Source organism: Lepisma saccharinum, chromosome 11, assembly GCF_977018435.1.
Source record: "Lepisma saccharinum chromosome 11, izLepSacc3.1, whole genome shotgun sequence".
Lineage (NCBI taxonomy): Eukaryota > Metazoa > Arthropoda > Insecta > Zygentoma > Lepismatidae > Lepisma > Lepisma saccharinum.
Window position 1 is genome coordinate 75,210,026 of NC_139239.1, and position 22,862 is coordinate 75,232,887.

Here is a 22,862-nt window from a genome sequence, read left to right on the forward strand (position 1 = left end):
ACTTTTGTTTTGCAGCTAAAACATCAGGGCATGCAACCGTGCATGAATCAAAATGCCAAAGCCAATAAGAGGGGTTGGGTGGGCTGTGGCCCCCAACTTTTAATGAAAAAAAAAACAAAAATGGGGAGTTTGCCCCTCTTCCCCCTATTTTGGGAAGGGGAGGCAAACTCAACCAAATTAAAGTAATTTCATGTTCCTGGGTGCATTACATTATAGAATATGCGGAAAAACTCCCCATTCTTATGATTTTTTTTCATTGAAAGTTGGGGTCCGCGGCCCACCCAACCATTCTTATTGGCTTTGACATTTTGATTTCTGCACAGTTGCATGCCTTGATGTTCTAGCTGCAAAACAAAAGTTACCCGAAGTAGATTGGTCAAATAGTTGAGTTAACATTTTTTGTCAAATAAGTGTACAAATTTAAAATTCGCGCCAAAGGCCTCTGCGAAACAGAGGTTACTTTCTGACGACCCCCTCGGCAGAGTAAAGGTGAAAAAAGTTTGTGTGATCTTTCCAAAATAGTGAAAAAGAGGAGGCAAACTCCACTTTTTTAGGTTTTTTTCATTGACATTGGGGGCTCCAAATTTTACACGGTTGCATGCGCTGATGTTTTAGCTGCAAAACAGAAGTTATCCAAAGTAGATTGGTCCCATAGTGACAGAGTTATTACGATTTTTCTCCAGTAAGTATACAAATTTAAATTTCACGCTCCAAAGGCTCGGCAACACTGGGCTTACTTTCGTCAGACTAATGGACATAATCTACACCATAGGATAAGTACTACTTCCACTTACAAATTTGTGTATTTATTAAAGAATATATTCTTACAAACACAAGGAAAAACACTTTGTACACACTGGATAATCCAACAACTTACATATTCGCCTTGTACGACGTCAAAATACAAAGAGAAGTTAGAATGAAAACATGTTTGAAAACCACAAAACTCTTAATGCTTCTGCAAGTGTAATACAAAAAATGTGCAAAGTGTTAATCATAACTGAACACTGTTGAAAACTGAATATTCCTATTCTTCAAATGCTTAAGACATTTGTCACACAAAAAATATTTTTCAGGTTAACACATAGATAAAAATAAAAGCTAATTATACCCTAATACTATTTATCACATTTTTTTTAGAAAAAGAAAACAAATTAACATATATAAACTTCTTTTTAATACTGTATTGATATTGCAACCATATTTTCCTTTTTTTCATAAGAAAAGAAGTCTCGTTCACACATGCACATATAAACTGCATATTTAATTTTTTAAAAAGTATTTTAACTGGAGAGATATAATAAAACAAACTCACAAACTATTAAAAAACTATTGTTCACTGAAAACCAATGATTAAAAGCAAATAGTTGTTTCAGGTGCAGAATTAACTCAGTGGTGGAAACTCATCCTGCATTGTTGTAAACACTCTGCAAATTGGACACACGCTTTCTGTCTGCAGCCACTTCCTAATACACTGAAAGGAAACAAAAAAATATCAGCAATCTCTACATAATTACTATTGCTGATGCATAACATATGAACATTTGAACACACAAACCTGAACATGCAAAGTAATAGGTTGATGTGAAAAATAACAGCATGAATTATGTAAATGTTCATTTATACTACACAAAACTTACTTTAATATTCTTGAGTGGGGCGTTACCCCCACACCCCCTATACGCCTTCATGGCGTGGTGCTATGCACAGGGGAACACTTTACCTTTTTTACCTTTTGCCATCCAGTACTGGGACAATTACTCGGTACTCTTATCAGTATCGGCCGATATAGGCATATCAGTAAGATTACTGATAATTTTACTGATCCAATATATATCTATAAATATTTTAGAATTTAGTGCAATATGGTGCAGTTTTGTTAGATTTTTTATGAATATAAACATGTAACTTCCATTCCATATTTTCTATGGTAAATATGTGCTTATTTTGCACATTTATTAAAGAGGTCAATGAACAATTTGGAATATTATATTACATCAGTAGAATGTTTGTAAATTTTATATCGGTACTTTTATTATTACTGGCAAAAATTAAATATCAGCCCAATCTCTAATTTGAAAATATATAAATATTTTAAGGCAAAAGAGCATCTGACTGGCATGGAGGAGACCCAGGGTGGGTGATCTGTTGGAATTTTTCCGGCTTGTCCCCACATAAAGCAGCTCTGGGTCTCACCCAGCCTCAAATCAATGGATAATCACAGGGAACCCTGAGGGTAAAGGTGGCCAGAGCATGGTGCTGACCATATCACCTCCAAAATGTAAGAGATCGAGAATGTGTGGGGTCCTATCCCGTGCCTTCAGGGAGCAGTTCTATATGCAGTTGCTGGTACTGATCAATATATTGATTTCAGGGTTTACGTCTGCCACGTCACCAAGGGTGCACATATCGAGTACCTGTAAAGTACATATCAAACTTGGGAGAGATTCTTTATGTACTTATGCCCCTTTTTGCTGTATGTGTTATAGTTCTTGTACTATAAATGTTCAAAACACTGGAGGAAACTATGAATCACCCTGTATAATAAGGTGTCTTAAGTTCTAAATTTTGTTGTCAGAAAATACCACTTTGAAACACACACATGCACAATTGCAGCTTTTGACAACTATATTTCAACTTAGTAAAAGTTGCACATTCAATTAAAACTTAAAAATATTGCAAGTTTATAGTTTTGTTTGTGTGAAATTTGAAATACTGAATAACTTCTACCATTTAACTGAATTTACATAAAACTGTTATTTTTATGGGCATTCATTTACATTATAATTAGAACACACATCCTCCTTACACATTGGAAGCTCAAAAAGAATGATAGGAGTCTCTATAAAGATAAAAAGATACTGCATTTTTCGTTGGCATCAGCCAAATCACCTGTAAAAAAAAAAAACTATTCTATATCATAAACATCCAGTAAAAATAATACTTCCAGAGACTATGGCATCAGAATTCAAATAAAAAAGAATTAATACAAGCAAATACATTTTATATAAAGCCAATAAATCAGGTGATTTTTGGAATCGTTATGAATAAGATATACAGGGTGGCTCAATAAGTCACTTAACACCCCCAGTACAAGGCCACTGCAGCGTGCAACATGGAAATGGTGATGACCAATCGTTATCAGGCCAAGGGGGAACCACATTGACGCCACCCACACGGTCGGCGGCCATCTTGAATTCAACTTTAGAATTTTAAATGGGAAGGGGGTTGTGCGACATATCAAAATGGGCTAGAATTTCACGAGAAATGCAATGGTGAAGGTTTTTTCGACGTATCTTTAACCAGTAAAAAGTTATGACAATTCTTGTACCAATTTGCTCCTTTTCGAGGTGTTAGAAAAATGCCTTAAAATTTGTTTAGCGCTTCGGTAATGCATCGAGATCAAAGTGACGTCTATGGATAGATGTTCGCATGCCATTGCACATTATTTTAATCGGATACATCCATGAAGAGCTGTGCATTATGAATGGTTGTTGCGAACAATTTACAGTGTGACGCTTCCATTGAATTAAAAGTCCTTCACAGTGACAAGGCTAATGTTTATGTTCATAAGGAAGTTCATAAACAGAATATTCGATGATTTTTATCTGATAACCCATTTTCGACAGATCAAAGCTGAATGGTTAGTGTTGGTAAGTTAATGGTGTGGAAATGCTTAGGGCTACTTGGATTTCTTAAATAAACAGTTTTTTTTCATCCTTGCTTATGGAAGAAGGTACTTTTTACAGTTTTTTTCAATAGGGAAGAACACCAGAACACTTATGGGAACGTTATGAACCAGTTTTTGTCCAAAGTTAGTTATCAGATAAAAATCATCGAATATTCTGTTTATGAACTTCCTTATGAACATAAACATTAGCCTTGCCACTGTGAAGGACTTTTAATTCAATGGAAACGTCACACTGTAAATTGTTCGCGACAACCATTCATAATGCACAGTTCTTCATGGATGTATCCGATTAAAATAATGTGCAATGGCATGCGAACGTCTCTCCATAGACGTCACTTTGATCTCGATGCATTACTGAAGAGCTAAACAAATTTTAAGGCATTTTTCTAACACCTCGAAAAGGAGCTAATTGGTACAAGAATTCAGTCATAACTTTTTACTGGTTAAAGATACGTCGAAAAAACCTTCACCATTGCATTTCTCGTGAAATTCTAGCCCATTTTGATATGTCGCACGACCCCCTTCCCATTTAAAATTCTGAAGTTGAATTCAAGATGGCCGCCGACCGTGTGGGTGGCGTCAATGTGGTTCCCCCTTGGCCAGATAACGATTGGTCATCGCCAATTTCAAATTCCATGCCGCAGTGGCCTTGTACTGAGGGTGTTAATGACTTATTGAGCCACCCTGTAAACACATTTAATTTGATTTTATAACATACACAGGCAGAATTTGTGAATACCCAACATCTGTCTTACTGAAGTTACATTTTGGAAGGAAAGTTAATGTTAGATTCAGAAGGTGACCTCCATTGAGTTAATTAGCCAGTTGATATCATTTCTACATGTGTGAAAAAACAAATATATATAAATCGGCATACTTATTTTAATATCTATCAATTATAGTGACTCCCTGCCTATTTTCACCGCATTCATTTCACAGCTACATCTATATCAATAGGTGATTAAATATTTTTTTCACATGTTACAGAAGTGAACTATTATGATCTTTTTTGGAATCGATAAAGTAACTCGATCACTAGAATATTACAAAAATTCCAAGAATCTGTCCAGGGCCACTGTAGGTCCAGTCCCAATTAGCCTATCTGTGCATGAGGCAAACTTAAAACAAAAAGCAAAACACTCCAACTTAAAAATTAGCAATACTTTTGAACAGACATTAGGTTTTAAATGTGCACATTAAAAAAGTAAATGTCTAAATATGCACCTTCTCTTGCACTGCAGTCAACTTGAAACACATTTAATAAGGAGGTCAATGAACCATTCAGGTTCTTCAAGGACCATTTGGAATTTTATATCGGATCGGATTATCGGTAAATTTTATATTGGTAATTTATCAGTATGGGACAAGTCATGAATTGCCGCACTATCTTGAAGAAAAAAATATCTTCATTTAATGGGTGATTATATATTAATTATAATAGTGGGTTGAAAAAATTATTTATTGGGTTTTTATTTTTATGACTAATAAGTAGAATCCATTTCGAGCAAGTTGAATACAAACCAAGTGTTACTTATTCCAAAATGACAACAGAATTTCTAAAAGACTTTCACAAGAGAACTGCAGGTCATGCCTAAATTAAAACTAAGTCTTTTGAAGTAGGGAACATTGTGGCGGTGCCTGGATCCATCCTACATAACAACCAAGCCAGGTTACCTGATTCACTGACTTACTCTGTAAATGAAACATGTTGATATAGAAGGAAAGTCCATACCTGTGTCTATCAATATCATGTGTCCGATATTTTGCAGATATGTGGCTGTAGTGTGTAGATAATAGTATTTTTCTTTATCTGACATCCTTGCACATTACTGCTGATGCAATGATTTCTACACTTCAGCACTGGATATTTGGATAATGATATTGTTATGATGTAACCTTCCTAAATCAATGTCAGAATTTTGTATACAGAAATGAGTTGAGGTTTCAATGAAGCTCTTTGAGAGCTAACACCAATCCCATCTTTTGATTAATGAGAGAGAGATTAGCTCTCTAAAGCTTTGTATCTGCTCTACAACTTACCAGATGGCAAACAGAGAATGTTTTCATCACAACGATTGTGTATTGTGTATTTTTCTGCTCAAATTAATAAACAGTCTATAATTATCATTATCATTATTATTATTTTACCAGGCATACTGTTGAATTTAGTGGAATCTTGATTTTACATTTTTTAGGGGACAAAACCAAGAAAACTTGAAATGTGGGAAATTGTAAAATTTTATTACATGTTGCTGCATTTAGACCATGAAAATTCATGTAGGAAAATGTAAAATCCGGGCATGTAAAATTGGGGTTCCATTGTACTAAACTGTACAAGATGGATTAGTTTGATGCCTGGGGGATAAATGAACTAAAAGAACTATGAATTTTCTGCCTTTATACCATACCTCTGATTTTTTACTTTCCTACTTAATGCTGAGAGTTAACAAATATCACAGTTTGAAATGTTATGTAAGCTTTTCCTTCTATATTCAACAGCAACTTGCTTCGGATTCTACATTAACACCAACATGTAAAATAATTTTACTCAATTCTTGTGTGAAGAACCAAATAGAATATGAAACTAGTCATACAAGAGAAACTACTCCCTCTACCCACAACTATTAACACACACTCCACATGCAGCCATGCACCAGAGAGCATCACAGAACTTATACATACTTCAGTATGAAACGCATGTTTGCAGGCCAGAGTGGTCTTTTCCCCAACCAATCTTTGGAGGCAAATACAGCACTCTTTCTCGTCTTCTTCTTTAGACCAAGAGGTGTGATTAGTCGGATCTCGATTTCCTCCCCATGCAACACCAAATTTCTCAAGTCCCATGGAACCTACAACACAAAAATAAATAAGCCAAGATTTTTTTTTCCTTTCATGTTTTGAGATCTGAACTAACTACCTGCTGAATCAGGTTATTGCTAGCTAGCAACACAGGTACTTGGAAACTACATGGGGAGGAGAACCAAGTGATTGTGAACCTCTTGCTCGAAATGCTCGGGTAACGTACACAACTGCACATGCAGCATGCATTAGCTGCGCTAACGGTAACTTACGTGAGACGCAATCGATGCTTCTCATTCCATTTCAAATTCTTCTATGCTTGAAATTAATCAACTATAAAGAGAAATAGCTCAACAAAAATCATCTTGGTGGAAGGTCAATAGATATGGCAATATTTCCGGAACACTGTTTGCAAACTTTACTGAAGAGTAAGAGAGGGTAAAATAAGCCACATGAGGAGTTAACACCTAAAAAATAGAACCCAGATTTTCATGTAGTGTTAAATTATGAGGTGAATGAACCATTCATGTCCTTCATGGGGCATTTCTGAATTTATATTGGGTTGGTATCATAGTTTGGGTTATCCAAATTTTATTTTTCCAAATAAGACAACTGCATGAGTTCCAACAATGGAAGCCAATTTATGGGAATAAAAGGCACAGTTGTATAATAAATACACATAACCGAGTTACTAACTTTTCCTATGAAACTTACTTTTAAAGGTTCTATTAATTTTAGTGGCCCCTACCACCATTTACTTCGGAACTTGTAGCCATCAAAATTAATAGAACCTTTAAAAGTAAGTTTCTTGGTAAAAGTTAGTAACTTATTTCTGTGTATTTCTTAATGGAAGACATGTTGGGAATAGTGTATAACCTGTAGAGAAAACTACTTTGAAGGGGACAGTGCTTAAAATGGTAAGCAGCCAATCACAGAAGAAAAAATGAAGGTGCAAGGTCATATGTTTTTGTAGTGTAGCTAAACGCCATTAGGAGCGCTAGTGGCGCAGTCTCTCAAGATGGCAACATCGAAGCAAGAAAAAGCATTTTTTGTGTTGGAATGTGCTCATACAGGGTCTACCGTGACAGTGCAGCGATTTCTTTGTTGGGGGATACATCAAGGACACAGTGTATCTACCTCCTATGCCACAAAACTAAAGCAGTGCATCTCTGAAGCAGTGGAGTCAATTTCTGAGGATATCCTGCGACGTGTCTGGGCAGAACTTGAGTACCGTCTTGATGTCTGCCGTGTCACCAATGGTGACCACATCGAGCACTTGTAATGATGAGGTAACTTAGATAATTATATTTTCATTTCGTGCCAATATGGTTGCAGGGTGTAATTTCATTTCAGAATAAATAAGATTTTATTTTACACCATTACTTCTGAATCACACTATTCATGAATGGGTTCTTCTGGAAATCTGGATTCTAGTTATAGACCGACAGATTCAGTAGAACTTTCAATTTGTCTCCCACTAAAACTTCACTGCAAGGACAAGCATACAAGAGATTGCAAAGCAGGATGATATTTGGAAGTACAGGATATTGTGAATTACTCTAGTCTTTACTTTATGCTTCCTTGAAAGTATGCCCTCCAATTCCAGCATGTAGTGCATGAAATTGTTATAGTTCATTCATGGTCAAAGTTTGGCTAAAGTTGTTTCCATTCAAAGCTCACATAGGCTAAATCAGGACTGGATCTATAGAGTTTATAAAGCTGAATCGAAACCAAAGTGCAATGTGTCTCCATAGGAAATCGACCACAGGATGTCTTAATTGCTAGTCAACAGCATTAACCACTGTGCTTCATGAAGGCCCAATTAATGAATAAGACCACAATTTGTATATTTGATTGCAGGTTGATATGTTAAAAACAATATGTTTTAAATGATTAAATCTATTAAATATGTTTTAAAAAATTAACATTAACTCTCTTTAAATGAAAGTTCTATTCTGCCAGTGTACACTGCTCCTAATATCAGTGTATTTTGTTGTATTTATCAAAAACATTTCAGATATAGCATTGGAGGTGTTCATGTACGAGGCGCATCCAGAAAGTAAGTTTCCCTATTTTTTTCCCATGAAAGCAAACATAATGAGCCATGTAAATTGCGCCATGCGCAGCAGAGCTAAGACGTATCAATCATATGCCAGGCGGACAGATCCCGCCCGGCGCCAGTAGCGAGGCAGTAGTGGTCCGAAATGGAAGCTCGTATTCCTTCTCCCGCCGCATGCGAGGTTCAGTCGGTGATAAAGTTCCTGAATGCACAAAGCATTGCGCCAATTGACATTCATCGTCAGCTCTGTGAGGTCTATGGGCCGAACATTATGAGTAAGCAGATGGTGCGTCGCTGGTGTCGGCAGTTTTCGGAAGGTCGTCAAAGTGTCCATGATGAAGAGCGCAGTGGGCATCCGTCCCTCATCACTGATGATCTGGTTGAGCTGGTGCGGCAGCGCATCGTAGAGAACCGTCGCTTCACGATTACGGAGTTGAGTAGCCTTTTTCCGCAGATATCGCGATCCGTGTTGCATGAGATTGTCACGCAGCGCCTGCTGTTCAAAAAATTGTGTGCCAGGTGGGTGCCGAAAAACCTGACACCCGAACACAAAATGAAACGTTCAGGAGCAGCACTGACATTCCTGCAACGGTACCATGATGACGGCGATGATTTGCTCGACAGGATCGTCACAGGCGATGAGACGTGGATTTCGCACTTCACCCGGAAACCAAGCAGCAGTCAATGCATTGGCGGCATAGTGAATCTCCGGTCAAGAAGAAATTCAAACAGACACTGTCGGTACAGAAAGTGATGTGCACCGTGTTTTGGGACAGGAAGGGCATTTTGCTCATTGACTTCCTCCCTAGAGGTGAAACGGTGAACGCTGACCATTACTGTGAAACACTAAGGAAATTGCGACGTGCCATTCCAAACAAGAGGCGTGGCATGCTTACTGCAGGTGTTGTGCTCCTCCATGACAATGCTCGTCCACATACGGCTCGGCGCACAGCAGCTTTTTTGATGGAATTTGGCTGGGAGTTGTTTGATCATCCACCTTACAGTCCTGATCTGGCTCCCAGCGATTTTCACGTTTTCTTGCACCTCAAGAAATTCCTGTCCTCCGGTGAGCGTTTTGGCAACGACGAAGAGCTGAAGACGTCTGTCACATGCTGGTTCCATTCACAGGCAGCAGAGTTCTACGACAGTGGGATCCAAAAGTTGATACCACGATACGACAAGTGTCTCAATTCTGGTGGTTGCTATGTTGAAAAATAGCTGAACCTTTGCTGTACCTGTTGCCAATAAATGGTTTCCTGAAACTGTGTTGGTTTTTTTTTAAAAAAAAATAGGGAAACTTACTCTCTGGATGCACCTCGTACATCAGAGATGCCATATGTTCTTTTTAACATTCAAATCACATATTTCCTCCTATTTTTAATATATTACAAATTAAAGAAACATTTGAATACATTTTATTTACTTATAAAATTGAGAAATCTAGGTAATGTAATTTGATCAAGATATGCATTAACAATAGCTGGTGAAAAAAAATACATTTGTTTGTTTGTCGACAACTGTTTATCCCCTTTCTCACTAAAAAATAGGGATGAGACAGATTAATTGGTACCCTATCAGTAATCACCTGATATAGGCATATCAGTGTATCAGTACATTGGTAAAATTACGGACAATTTTACCGATCCAATACATCTATAAATGTCTTATAATTTAGCGCAAAATTCTGCTATTTTGTTATAATTTTTATGGATATTCTCCATGCCCTACTTTTTTAAAAAAGGAAATGTCTAAATATGCACCTTCTTTTGCACTGCAGTCACCTTGAATCACATATTTATTAAGGAGGTCAATGAACTATTCAGGTTCTTCAAGGACCATTTGGAATTTTATATCTGATCGGTAGAATATCGGTATCGGTACTTTATCAGTATCAGTCAAAATTTCATAATTCATCCCTACTAAAAAATAATGTTGAAAATCTATGAACTGTGTCATAAAACTCAAATCCCTTTTTGCTAACCCAATTTTTGTTATATTTCTGTAATTGCTACACAAATCAAGGTCTAAGAGACAGATTGAGTTACCTTCCCAAAAATTGGATGCTACGAAACATAGAAAATAATGTATCTCAGTGGGAAGTGAAATGCACGATGTCACCAAGCAAACAGACACTGTAATGATTTAAAATCTGTAGAAACTGAATGTAGACACTCATTCTTTCACTTTGAATCTCACCAGAAAACTCAACCAAAAATTTACATGGAACAAGCCACGTTAACTAAAGATTCTTCATTTGGTTCTAGAAAAGTCAGGTTTCCAAGTAAGAGCTTTCAAAAATAAACATCCATAACTGTTACCTTTCTCTTTGAAACAACTTCCAATGTGCAAGCAGGATAGGGGGACTGGCAGCTGTAATAGTCAGGAATAGCAAGCATAGGACAACTTTACAGCAACGAAAATGAGCTAAATTTTCCGCTACCTATACACTTGCACAAACCTATTTATTTTCAGGTTATGGGTCATTCCATGTCAAATTAGGCAGGAGTTGACCCTCATAGACACAGATTTTGATGATATTTGATACACAGCTTTGCTTTGCTCCAAAACCGACACCTGGGAAAGGATTTTGCTGAAATATGAGCATTACGTATTATGTGAGGGTTGTTCAAAAAGTCATTTTTCACAAACATGCAATTTTCAATTATGTATATCTCGGGAAGGAATGAAGATAGAGAAATGTTCTTGAGCTCATTATAAAGAGAAAAGACAGTAGCATATTATGAGATCATCAAATTTTCAAACTTAGTAAAATTTGAACACTGTTCAAATGTTCAAATTTCAAGTTTGAACAGCTACAAAAAAAAAAACAATCATTTTTGGATATTTTTTAACTAACATCTTTTCTTATCTTGGTGTTTTTCCATATAAGGAAGAAAAATGAGACTGAATTTGTTCTGCACCAGCAATGAAGTGAACCCCTGCTGAGACCTTTCATTCGTGTCAAGCTGATATTCTACTTGATTGTTGACTTGTTTATACCCTGTTATGACTATTTTATATGTTGCTGTTACCATGGTTTTATCCATGCTTTGTGGGAAGAGATGCCAAAACAAATCAGATCTACTAGCATGTGTATTTTTACGTTTGTGGGGGGTGGGGGGGGACTATTTCTTATTAAGTTTCATTTTCGTAACATCTTATAGAAAATAATATATTTTCTTACTAACTCTTCAGTCTTTACCAATTGCAACATTTTTTCCAAGCACGAAAAACTTATAACTTGGGCTTCAAACATTCAGGAACACAAAAATACAAATTTGTCCTGCATGTTGTCTCAATGGTGAGAATTAAATTAATAACAGTATTTTGTATTTATTATAAAACTAATTTGATAATGCTGACAGAAATTACCCTTAACTTATTTATGTTGAAGAAGAATATACATCTGCGTTACCTTTTTTATTGACAAAGGATATTATTTTCCGATGCCAACAATCTTGTCAAAGTACGTACACACATTTCAAACTATGGAATCATGTACATTTCCATAGAACAAGATTTTGTTTCAAATATTGAGAGGTTTAACATTGTTTACACACAAATAGACAAAACTTCATAGACAAAGTAGAAACTGTGGGAGCATAAGTAAAAGGTGTATATCAAAATAACAGATAAGTGGCTAGCTGTCTAACTTTATGCTTACTGAAGATGAAGTGGGTCTAAACAAAATTGATCAGAATGATCAAGAGTGGATTTATCTGTCCAGAACAGGAACAAGAGGAAGACATATGTTTCTGCAACGATAAACCTTCAGGTTTAGGAGTTGGTTAATTCAGAATGAAGAGGTGGATACCAACTTTGTTATAATTTCTAATTATATCTCACTCTGCAGTGGCTTTATGTACCGTACATTTCTATATGACTTATTAAAATTCCTAAAATACGAAATATTCCAATTGTTATAGTTTTCTCATGCATCTCCTGCTTACTACGAAACAAGTTCAATATGTCAAATGTATTGCATCATGAAGATAGCTTCAGGACTGGCATTCTTCGCAACAGTCCATCGAAAAGGTTGCAGCGGCGGATTATTCATAAGTGTCGCAACCCGTGCAAGCTTACAAAGCAAAGCACCTAAAAATGTATTCAACTGGGCAAATCACAACATCAAGAGAACAACCCTTCTCTGTGAGACAATAGATTATGTGTAACAATAACTTCAGAGAAGATTTTGCCAGGAATAAGATCATGTGGAACATTTTCAACAACACGTACACATCTTGTCCCACAAGGGCAGTTTTACACATCTTGTCCCACAAGGGCATGGCTAAAAACTATGGAAACAGCAACGTATCAAATAGTCATAACAGGATATAAACAAGTCAACAATCAAGTGGAATATCGTCTTGTCCCTGTACAGTGAGTATATACGAAGGTTGATCATTAAGGATCGCACAACATTTTTTTCCAGCGATGTTATTGTGTCCAGGACATTGAAATTTTACAGATGTATAGTTTGAAGTTCACGCTAGAGATGGCATTTGTTCGACCAGGTGTAACTCTTGAGGCAGAAGCATGAACTACTTAACACAGATGGCGTGCATGTTATTGTTGTTAACGTGTAAAAAGCAAAGAGCGGTAGTTCGTTTTTTGTGGGCGAAAGGACAAAACCCTAGTGAAATTCTTAGGGAAATGTTGGGCATGTATGGGGAAGACTGTTTGGACCATAGCAACATCTCCAGGTGGTGCACATTCTTTCAAGGAGGCTGTCTGAACCTTGTTGACTCATCACGTTCCGGGCGATCAGTAAAAGCTGCAACGGAATGGAATGTTAGAGCCATTGAGCAGGCAATTCTCAACGACCGGAGGATCCATCTGAGAACCTTGTCAGGGCGGTTCTACAGACTTCGATCTGTTTGGCCCAATGAAGAAATTCCTAGGTGGCCAACACTTCAATTCCGATGAAGAAGTGCAATCGGTTGTGCACAGATCTTTGTATTCCCAATTAACGGAGTTCTATGAACAGGGTATATTGAAACTAGTGCCATGATGGGAAAAATGTGTTGAAAGACTAGCTAAAAGATGTGGTTTCAATGTGTATAATTTATGTTGTCTTGCCTATTAAACTTCTTTTTTTAAAAATTGTTGTGCGATACTTAATGATCCACCCTCATACATGCTTCAGCTTGACACGAACGAAAGGTCTCAGCATAGGTTCAGTTCATTGCTGGTGCAGCACAAATTTCAATCTCATTTTTCTTCCTTATATGGAAAAACACCACGATAAAGACGTTCTCAGGATAAAGAGAAAGGATGTTAGTTAAAAATATCCAAAAATGAGAAAAATCGATTAGGGGTGTTTTGAGCTGTTCAAACTTGAAACTTGAACAAATTTTACTAACTTTGAAACTTTGCTACCATCTTTCCTCTTTACAATGAGCTCTATCTTCATTCATTCCCAAGATGTACATAATTGAAAATTGCATGTTTGTGAAAGATGACTTTTTGAACGCCTCTCATATAATACGTAATAATCATATTTCAGCAAAATCCTTTCCCAGGTGTCTGTTTTGGAGCAAAGCAAAGCTGTGTAACAAATATCATCAAAATCGGTGACTAAGAGGGTCAATTCCTGCCTGATTTGACATCCCATATATATATTTTTAAAAATCACAAAATAGGAATTCCTCCAGTTCATAATGCAATAATTTGCATTGCTTATGAAATATATTAACCAAGATTTCAAACTTAAGTACACAAACAACCAACTTTAAAAATGAAAGAAGAGTTGCTTCCATAAAACATAATGCACTTCATTAACATAACAAAAAAAATCACTAAAGAAATGGATACATGTCTAAATATTTTCGAAACTTCAATTCTTGATCTCACTTCCAATCTTCCTTAAAAGGAAATTAAAATAAGAACAAGAATTTAACGCACATTAAAGGTATATTTAAAACAAAAAACATGAGGAGACAGAAACTGCCATCATCTTCATAATAAATACCTGTTTTTTGGACTCAAGATTCATTTGTACATTCGGTTATGTCTCCATTTCCTTGATGAAATAGGTATAGCTAAATGAATATTCAAATTTCTTACAATGAACTAACTGCAAAATCGTCAAAATACCTTATCGAACTCAGGGGTATCATGTGCAACATGATATCTAGGTAAAGAACATATACACACAAATAATAACTAGAGCTGAGCTGACACAGACGCCAGTGGTATTGATACGTGAAAGTATCCCTTTAAATTTAATCACCGATGCCAGTCGGTGGAGCGAGGGTATCTCATTGGGCACTTCCCCAGACTAATTATAAATTTTAATCAAAATGTGTTTGTTACTTTAATTAATCTTGAACACACGTGTGGCAAAAGTGGATTTTTAAATTAAATTAAGACTTATTTTAACATTCTCATCATCTCGAATTCTTCAAATATTTTTAAAGCAAAACTGGGAGATTGTTGTGGTGTAACTGCAATGGAATAAACCTGACCACAACTTTTGTTACAATGTTCACGTATTGGTATCACAGTGTGTCTATCAAAATTCTTTACTTTTCCTTGACCTTTTTTTTCCAGTTTTTCTTAAACTTTATTCATTCGACCCCTACTTAGGTAGAGTTGAAAATTGGAAATTAAGAAAATAAATATTTATTTAATGAAAACCACTTACAAAAAGGACAGTTAAGATGAAAACTGAAGTTGTATTAAAAAAGAGAATTAGACTTGCATTATCTATTAATGCACCCTGGACTGTATTTCGTAGACTAGCGAGGCTCTGGCATCTGGACTCACAGCCGATAAAATCTTATGTGGGGCTTGTGTTGGTCGTCCTTAAATATTTGTGATTGTCCCTTCATCCTATCTTACCACCATTTATCCTCATTTTTACGATTAAAGGAAACAGCAGAAAAGTGACAGCAAAAATTCTTGAGCACAAGTATAATTTCTTGACTTCTTATAGACTTCTTGACCTACTTGTTCATTTCCTTACCATTTTCTTGACTGGTAGACACCCTGTATCAGAACTGGTACAATTACAATGGTACAGAAGTACAAATTTTCCATGGTACTGGATGATGTTCTGATATTGCTGAAAATCTCACAACAGACTCTCATTCTGTGAGCGTATGAAGCTCAGACACTACACTTGAAGCATGTTTTGGTATTGCACTGTATGACACTCATTCCGATGGTTAAAAATCATCATTTGCATACACTCAATATCAGCTTGTCTGATGAAAGAAGGTGTGCGATTGTACTCACCAGTGTTTACAATGTAAACAAAAGAAACGAAGATGGTTTGTTATACCTGGAGAAAAACTTTGTGTCCTGCAGCAGCAACAAGTTTGCGGGAGTAAGAAGTAATCACCATTGAGCAAACAATTTCTTATCCTACCTACTCTCACACCAGTTAATTCGATTTCATTATCAATTTTATCTTAATGTGAGTCTTGTACATTCTTTGAACTTGTTTAACTATTTTGTTTATTGCACAAACAATGAGGAATTAGACAGATGTCATTTCCTACCTGGTTTCTTCGATCCACTCCTTTCTTGAAGCACCTTCTCCACGGCTCCCATAATTGAATCTAATGTCATACCCGTAAGGGTACCGTTGTTTTTGGCACGGACAATTTGAACACTGACTTTCAATTCACCTCTGTAATGACAAAATATACACATTCTAATTAATCATGCTAAATATTTATTTTTAAGTGCAATTTGTATTCAACTTGAAAATGAACCTTATTAGTGCTGAGCCAAAACTACACTGACCCAATGCCAAAACCAACATTCTTACCGATTCTCATTGATACTGGTACCAATACAATAGAATATTGATGATATGTTCCCATATTTACATTTTTCCAAATTATACATTCAACTTTCATGATCCCAACAGCAGTATATAATAAAATTTTCCACAATTTTACATTATCCTGCATTTTAAATTTTCTTGTCTTCGCTTTTAAGTTTCTTAAGATAATTTATTTTTCACCAATATGGTGTGAAAAACTGTGGTTTGTGATTCATAACAAATACCATATTTACGCGTATATAATGCGCACCGGGCGTTTGATGGAGAAAAGCAACAAACATTTATATCTCGCATATAATGAGCAGCACAATTCAGGTTCAAGAAATGGCTTTCTTAATTATAGGTCGTAAACCTGGTGCTATGCTGATCAAGAGCGAATGACATCATATCAATTGAATGAGTCACCTGTTGCTGTGTGGACCAAGAGGAACATATCGTCTTGTGTATACAATGGGTCACAACCCGCACCACCTTCCTCCACTGTGTTTAGCATCCCGAAAACTTTCATTTCTGTAACCACCTTGTAAATCCAACCTGGTAATTTGTAATTGCGTGTGTTGATATATACATGTTACACACAGTGACACAGTCAAAAACATGCATGATTTCATTTTGGCTGTCCGAATTATTCCGTGCATAGTATGCATTACAGTTTTGGGGGATAAAATTTTGGAAAAAAATGTACATCATACAAGAGTAAATAAGGTATTCATTATTCTGCATTATCCTTGCATTAAAGGTACAGATGGACTGATATAATTTTTTTCCTGATACCCATTGAGTACATAACTAATGTCTGTCTACTCATTGATATAAAATTACAAATGTTTCATGTAGAATATGAAGGGTTTGTTACTTTCCTGAATTAAAGTATGTAACCAGATGACTGTAATGAGTTTTCTTTGAAAAAAAGAAACAGAATTTTGCACTAAAAAATTGCATGCTATTTATAGATACAATTAAAATACTGAATAATGTCCCATCCCTAATTAAAAGGATCCCTTAGAAACTTCAAGACATTAGTACAAGTGTTGTGATGTAAAGAGCAAATTAATTAATTAAAATATTTTCTTTAACTCCGAAGGCACTCTCAATCACATTGACCTCTGACAGAATTTATTAAAAGTATAACTTCTTGTAGAAACACAAAATAAAAGAAAAATCTACAACCGAAGCTGCACTTACTCTGATCTATTAGGAAACTTTCTCTGTAACTCTGCCAACAACTTCTGTTGGCTGGACTTCTTTTGTTTAGTTTCAGTCCTGAAACCAACAGTAATACATTAATAAACATGGTAAATGAAATTTCAGAATGACAAATTGATTATTATATTTAAATACATATCCAGAAATTCTCATTTATTTTATGCTAGTTCAGAGGCATGCATTTAACTTAGCCATCCATCCTGACAAGAGTGTGTAACACGCAAAAATATTTTTTTATAGCCTCTCTCTCGCTCTCAGCAAACAGGTACAACTACTCAAATAAATTATCTTTAAGGGAGAATTCACACTGAAGTGCAAGCGACACATATCACCTGACAACGAGCCAATCATCAGCAACGTTTCACACCATAACGGCATGACAGCCATACAAGCCTGCATTTGTTTCGTGAAATCCTCAAGCAACACGTGTCGCCTGTTATTTGTCCCTCTGGTGTGAATTCTCCCTAAGTACCAACAAGTTTTTTATTGGACTTAGGATTGTATCAAATCTGACTATACTCTCCAAGAAAATAATTCTCCTTCTAACCCTTCACTAATTTTTTTCTGCCATTGTTACTGGCACATATCAAGGATTCTGGCGCAGATGACTGGCTGAAAACAGGGGTACAAGACCATGAAAAATAGAAGAAAAAAAAATTAGCATTGGTTGATGAGGTTATTAATTTAGTGATTAAACAAAAACACAGAATACATATGAGCGAATGTGTGAATTTCTGCTGTGAAATTAGAGCCATTAGAAGTAATTTCTCTGTACAAATATGACAAATATGGCCCAATTCCCTTCCTTAAAAATGCTAATTTCAACATGCATTAATTCAAGTAGCCACCCAGTGAACCAAATAAAATTCACATTTTCAAGGGTATTTGTATTAACATTTTACATTAAATGTTTATGAACAGTTTCTTACACAGCTTACTATGTGCATAATTTGCAATTCTCCACAACACATCAAAAGCTAACAATAAACACAAGAGTAAATCACCCGCCCCCTCCCTGCCTTCGACATCTAAAACTAACAAAACAAAGAAACAAAGTCAACTAACATAAGTGTTAAATCTGATTGCCACTTTTGAAGTTTAAAAAGGTAATCACCCTTCCCTTGAAATCTACAGAATTAACTGATTACCATCAAAAAGACATCAAAGTAATAATAAATTATTCATTAAGGGAAGAGTATGTATCTTTGAAGTTGCATTCAATATTGTGACTTTTTACATCTGTGAAGAAAATTCATGCATAATTTCTGGCAACAAAAACGTATGCATAATTTCCAGAATTGAAGGATTTCTAAGTTGGCCGACACCCTGTAGTTACGGTAGAAACTTATTTCTTAAAAATACTTACATTTTGGGTCCAAATCCAGGAGGAACACTAGGTCCTGATTTAGGTATCTCTTTTTGAGATGATAATGAATGTCTACAAAAGAAAGAGAAAGAAAGTATTACATGACAGTGACAAGACAACACAAATGAAGCAATCAAAGTGACTATTGACTAGTCAGTAATGACACACTAGAAATGCAATTTTACGTTTGCTTAAATAACGCATTTGGCTTTCCCAGCCTTTAATAAAACTTTTTTTTTTTTTTTTTTTTTTTTTTTTTTGTTGTTGTTGTTGTACGCATTGCTTGCATGATAGAATTATTTTCCTGTAGTTTACGGTTATTACAAGCATAAGAAAACAGTTTTTTCTTCTTTGTGACGTTTCAGGAGAACACACGCTCCTTTCATCAGACATTTATTTTCATTTTGACTAAAGATACAGTTATAACAATGGTTAGTAATTTTTAAACAAAAAGAATCTGTTATATAATGGATGTTGTCAATGTTACATTGTTGTAATATAGCAACTTAACTGTGAAAAAAGCAGTTTTTTTTTTGTTTTTTTTTAATCCCAAATATCATCAGGTAATTCAAATTCATCATTGTTTTCACAAAGTCTCTTGATGTTTTCTGTTACATTAAATTTTAAAGATGGTGGCTTACTCCATTTGTGAAAAAGAAAACTCCACACTGGATCTATGTTACCATTTTCATTATTTAATTTATTCCAGTGTTCTTCTGCAATGAACGAGGCTTCCCAGACATTCAACTCTGTGTTTCCCGTTAATCTTTTTAAAACCCTTCTCTTTTTAATCAAATGCTTCTCTTCGATGATATGAGTTGACAAACCTGTTCTTGGGTTTAGATTTATAATGTCCAAATCATGTTCGTGCCATCTTATTGCCATTTTCCTTGCTGTTTGTCTACCAGATGTGGAAACCACAGGAATATATAATATAAGTTGTTCATGTTCAAAAGATTATGTGGGACAAACAGCAAGGAAAATGGCAATAAGATGGCACGAACATGATTTGGACATTATAAATCTAAACCCAAGAACAGGTTTGTCAACTCATATCATCGAAGAGAAGCATTTGATTAAAAAGAGAAGGGTTTTAAAAAGATTAACGGGAAACACAGAGTTGAATGTCTGGGAAGCCTCGTTCATTGCAGAAGAACACTGGAATAAATTAAATAATGAAAATGGTAACATAGATCCAGTATGGAGTTTTCTTTTTCACAAATGGAGTAAGCCACCATCTTTAAAATTTAATGTAACAGAAAACATCAAGAGACTTTGTGAAAACAATGATGAATTTGAATTACCTGATGATATTTGGGATTTAAAAAAAAAAAAAAAAAAAAAAAAAACTGCTTTTTTCACAGTTAAGTTGCTATATTACAACAATGTAACATTGACAACATCCATTATATAACAGATTCTTTTTGTTTAAAAATTACTAACCATTGTTATAACTGTATCTTTAGTCAAAATGAAAATAAATGTCTGATGAAAGGAGCGTGTGTTCTCCTGAAACGTCACAAAGAAGAAAAAACTGTTTTCTTATGCTTGTAATAACCGTAAACTACAGGAAAATAATTTAATAAAACAGCATGGAAACAGTTTCTTAACATTATATTTCCACACAATAAACATTTTAGCCACAGCTCCCTGAAAAAAATATGTAAAATATCCCTGTGTGTTTCATGACTTCCTCCTCCGACAATATAAAAATTGTGGGTAAGCCTCCTGTAGCCTCCACAAATAAACTTAAATATTTTTTAAAATTCTAAATGTAGTGATGTTAAGGTCGTACACTCATGCAAACTTTTGGTGATAATCGTTCATTAGTTCATTTACAAAAATTTTCAGTTGCAATTGGGGGGGGGGGGGGGGATCCTCAAGAAAGTCACATTTTCTCAGAGTGGAGTCTTGTTATGTATATTCCAGTAATTAGGTTGCCTAGCCCATCCCTAGCCCCGTAGCCTACTTACAAACAGCTGGCAACACTACTTTTTCTTGCTTTTGCACAAAGACTTTCAAATTATTTTCCCCCCAAAAAAGTACAGGACAATTTTTAACTGTACATGACTGTAGGTACATTTTAGTTTTTTAGTCTTCCCTTTGGTTTACTGTGGGGGGGGGGGGGGCAGAGGGGCTCCCCAAGAAGGGATTTCTGAAGTAAATTGCCCTTCTTTTCCTTCCTCTTCTTCCAATTAGACCTTTATCAAGATGGATTGTCAACGTAGTTCTTCCTGTGAAAGTCCCAGCAATTCCATCCAAAAATAAAATGCACTTCAACTCTCAATGACAAATATGTAGTTCCCATCTTGTATTTTTTTAAAAACAGTACCATACATTTGAAAAGCCTGCGCTTTAAAAGCCATATTGACTAAAAAAAGAACTCACTTGATAAATATCTTTACTCGTATTGCATTGTAATCTGTACGTGCCATATCCTCATTTGTATACAAATGAACAAAAAAAAAAAAAAATTTAAATATCATCTGTAGTTTCGGAGAAATAAAGTGTTAATGACTGTCATGTGCTGGAGATTAAGCTGACCCTAGGGTAAGGCAAGTTTTTAGCTTCTTTATCCATCTCCTCAGGAAGACTCCAACTTATTGAAAATTTGAGGAACAATAATGACTTGATCATAGTACGACTCTTCAAAAAATATTCTTCCACCATATATTTTTAATCTGAATCACACATTTTACATAATGTAAATCATTTTCTTTATTTTCAAATATCTTCACTCGTCATTAACATCAGCCCAATTGATAATATATACAGAGTGTTTAAAAAGTCCTTCAGGATTCTAAAAAAGCTTCAACTTTAAAGTAATGGGTTTATTACAATGAAATACCATTTTTTTTTTACAAAGAGAGAAATTTTAAATTTTGTTCTGCTCACATGAATGATAACACACTAAAAATGCTGACCAAGGCAGAAATTTATTTTAAAAAACATACACGTGACGTTTCAACCTTCTAGTGAGGTCTTCTTTAAACTTTAGATTCAAATTATTGTTCTGAATCTGAAGAACACCTTGTTACAAGGTTGAAACGTCATGTGTATGTTTTCTGAATAAATTTCTGCCTTGGTCAGCATTTTTAGTGTATTATTGAGCATGGAAACAAGGCTTAACTGTTATTGCTGAATGATGTGTGTGCAGGTGATTATGCGATCACATGATTTCAAGATGGCGTCGATGCAGGAAAAAGCTCACCCACAGCTTGGTCTGCAAGGTCAGCAGAACTTAACAGGTGTATGCACAGAAACGGACAGACCTGAAGTTCAAGGTAAGTGATGTGATTCCCAACATTCTGGATGCGCACCGTCAGAAAGCAATTCTCGGATTCAAACGAAGGTTGCAAGAATGTTCGGACGTGAATGGTGCCCAGCTGAAGATCTGGCGATGAACCAAACTACATCAAACATTAATTTTAAAGTTCCCTCTGTGTAACGTACACTATTTCATTGTAATAAAGTTTAAAAGTTATAGGTTTTCAGAATCCTGCAGGACTTTTAAAACACACTGTACACACACAACTTCTACTTGAACAATTAAATGAGTTTCTTCTCAACATACACTATTGGGAGCTTTCTTCCTATTTATCTGATCGAGTACATTGCACAGTAACGTTACTAATTTTTACATTCAGGTACTTACGTTGATGCTGAAGCTGAACTTGGTAAGGACATTAGAGGTTGCATTTTCTTTTCTGCTGGGTTCTCAACTGGTTTTGGCTTCAAACCTAGGTCTGGTACAAATTTGTATGGTTTTGTCTCCTTTGGTTGAACATTGAGGGTATGAGTACCATGCATAATTGGCTGTAAAGTAAGAAATGTTACATCAATATTTTGAGGGGAAAATATTTAAAACACACAAAAGTTGTATTAACCAATTACACAAATGCTTAGAAAAATTTACAATATTGTAAGCATGTTCTAAAATCTTTCT

General features: G+C 35.5%; 1 protein-coding gene across 5 annotated transcripts in view; it reads right to left on the bottom strand.

The window, feature by feature from the left end:
- Nucleotides 1-790: 790 nt before the first annotated feature.
- Nucleotides 791-22,862, bottom strand: part of LOC145994928 (uncharacterized) — a 251,363-nt gene continuing 229,291 nt past the window's right edge. For 4 of the 5 annotated variants that reach the window (XM_083131426.1, XM_083131428.1, XM_083131429.1 and 1 more), the window contains 6 exons: nucleotides 22,572-22,732; nucleotides 18,917-18,988; nucleotides 17,530-17,607; nucleotides 16,055-16,185; nucleotides 6,374-6,540; nucleotides 791-1,474 (listed from right to left, as the gene is read on the bottom strand). In XM_083131426.1, coding sequence (XP_082987552.1) covers nucleotides 1,385-1,474; nucleotides 6,374-6,540; nucleotides 16,055-16,185; nucleotides 17,530-17,607; nucleotides 18,917-18,988; nucleotides 22,572-22,732 — 699 coding nt within the window. In that variant the 3' untranslated portion in view covers nucleotides 791-1,384. The remainder of the gene's footprint in view (nucleotides 1,475-6,373; nucleotides 6,541-16,054; nucleotides 16,186-17,529; nucleotides 17,608-18,916; nucleotides 18,989-22,571; nucleotides 22,733-22,862) is intronic. The other variant, XM_083131430.1, reaches the window with a different exon arrangement.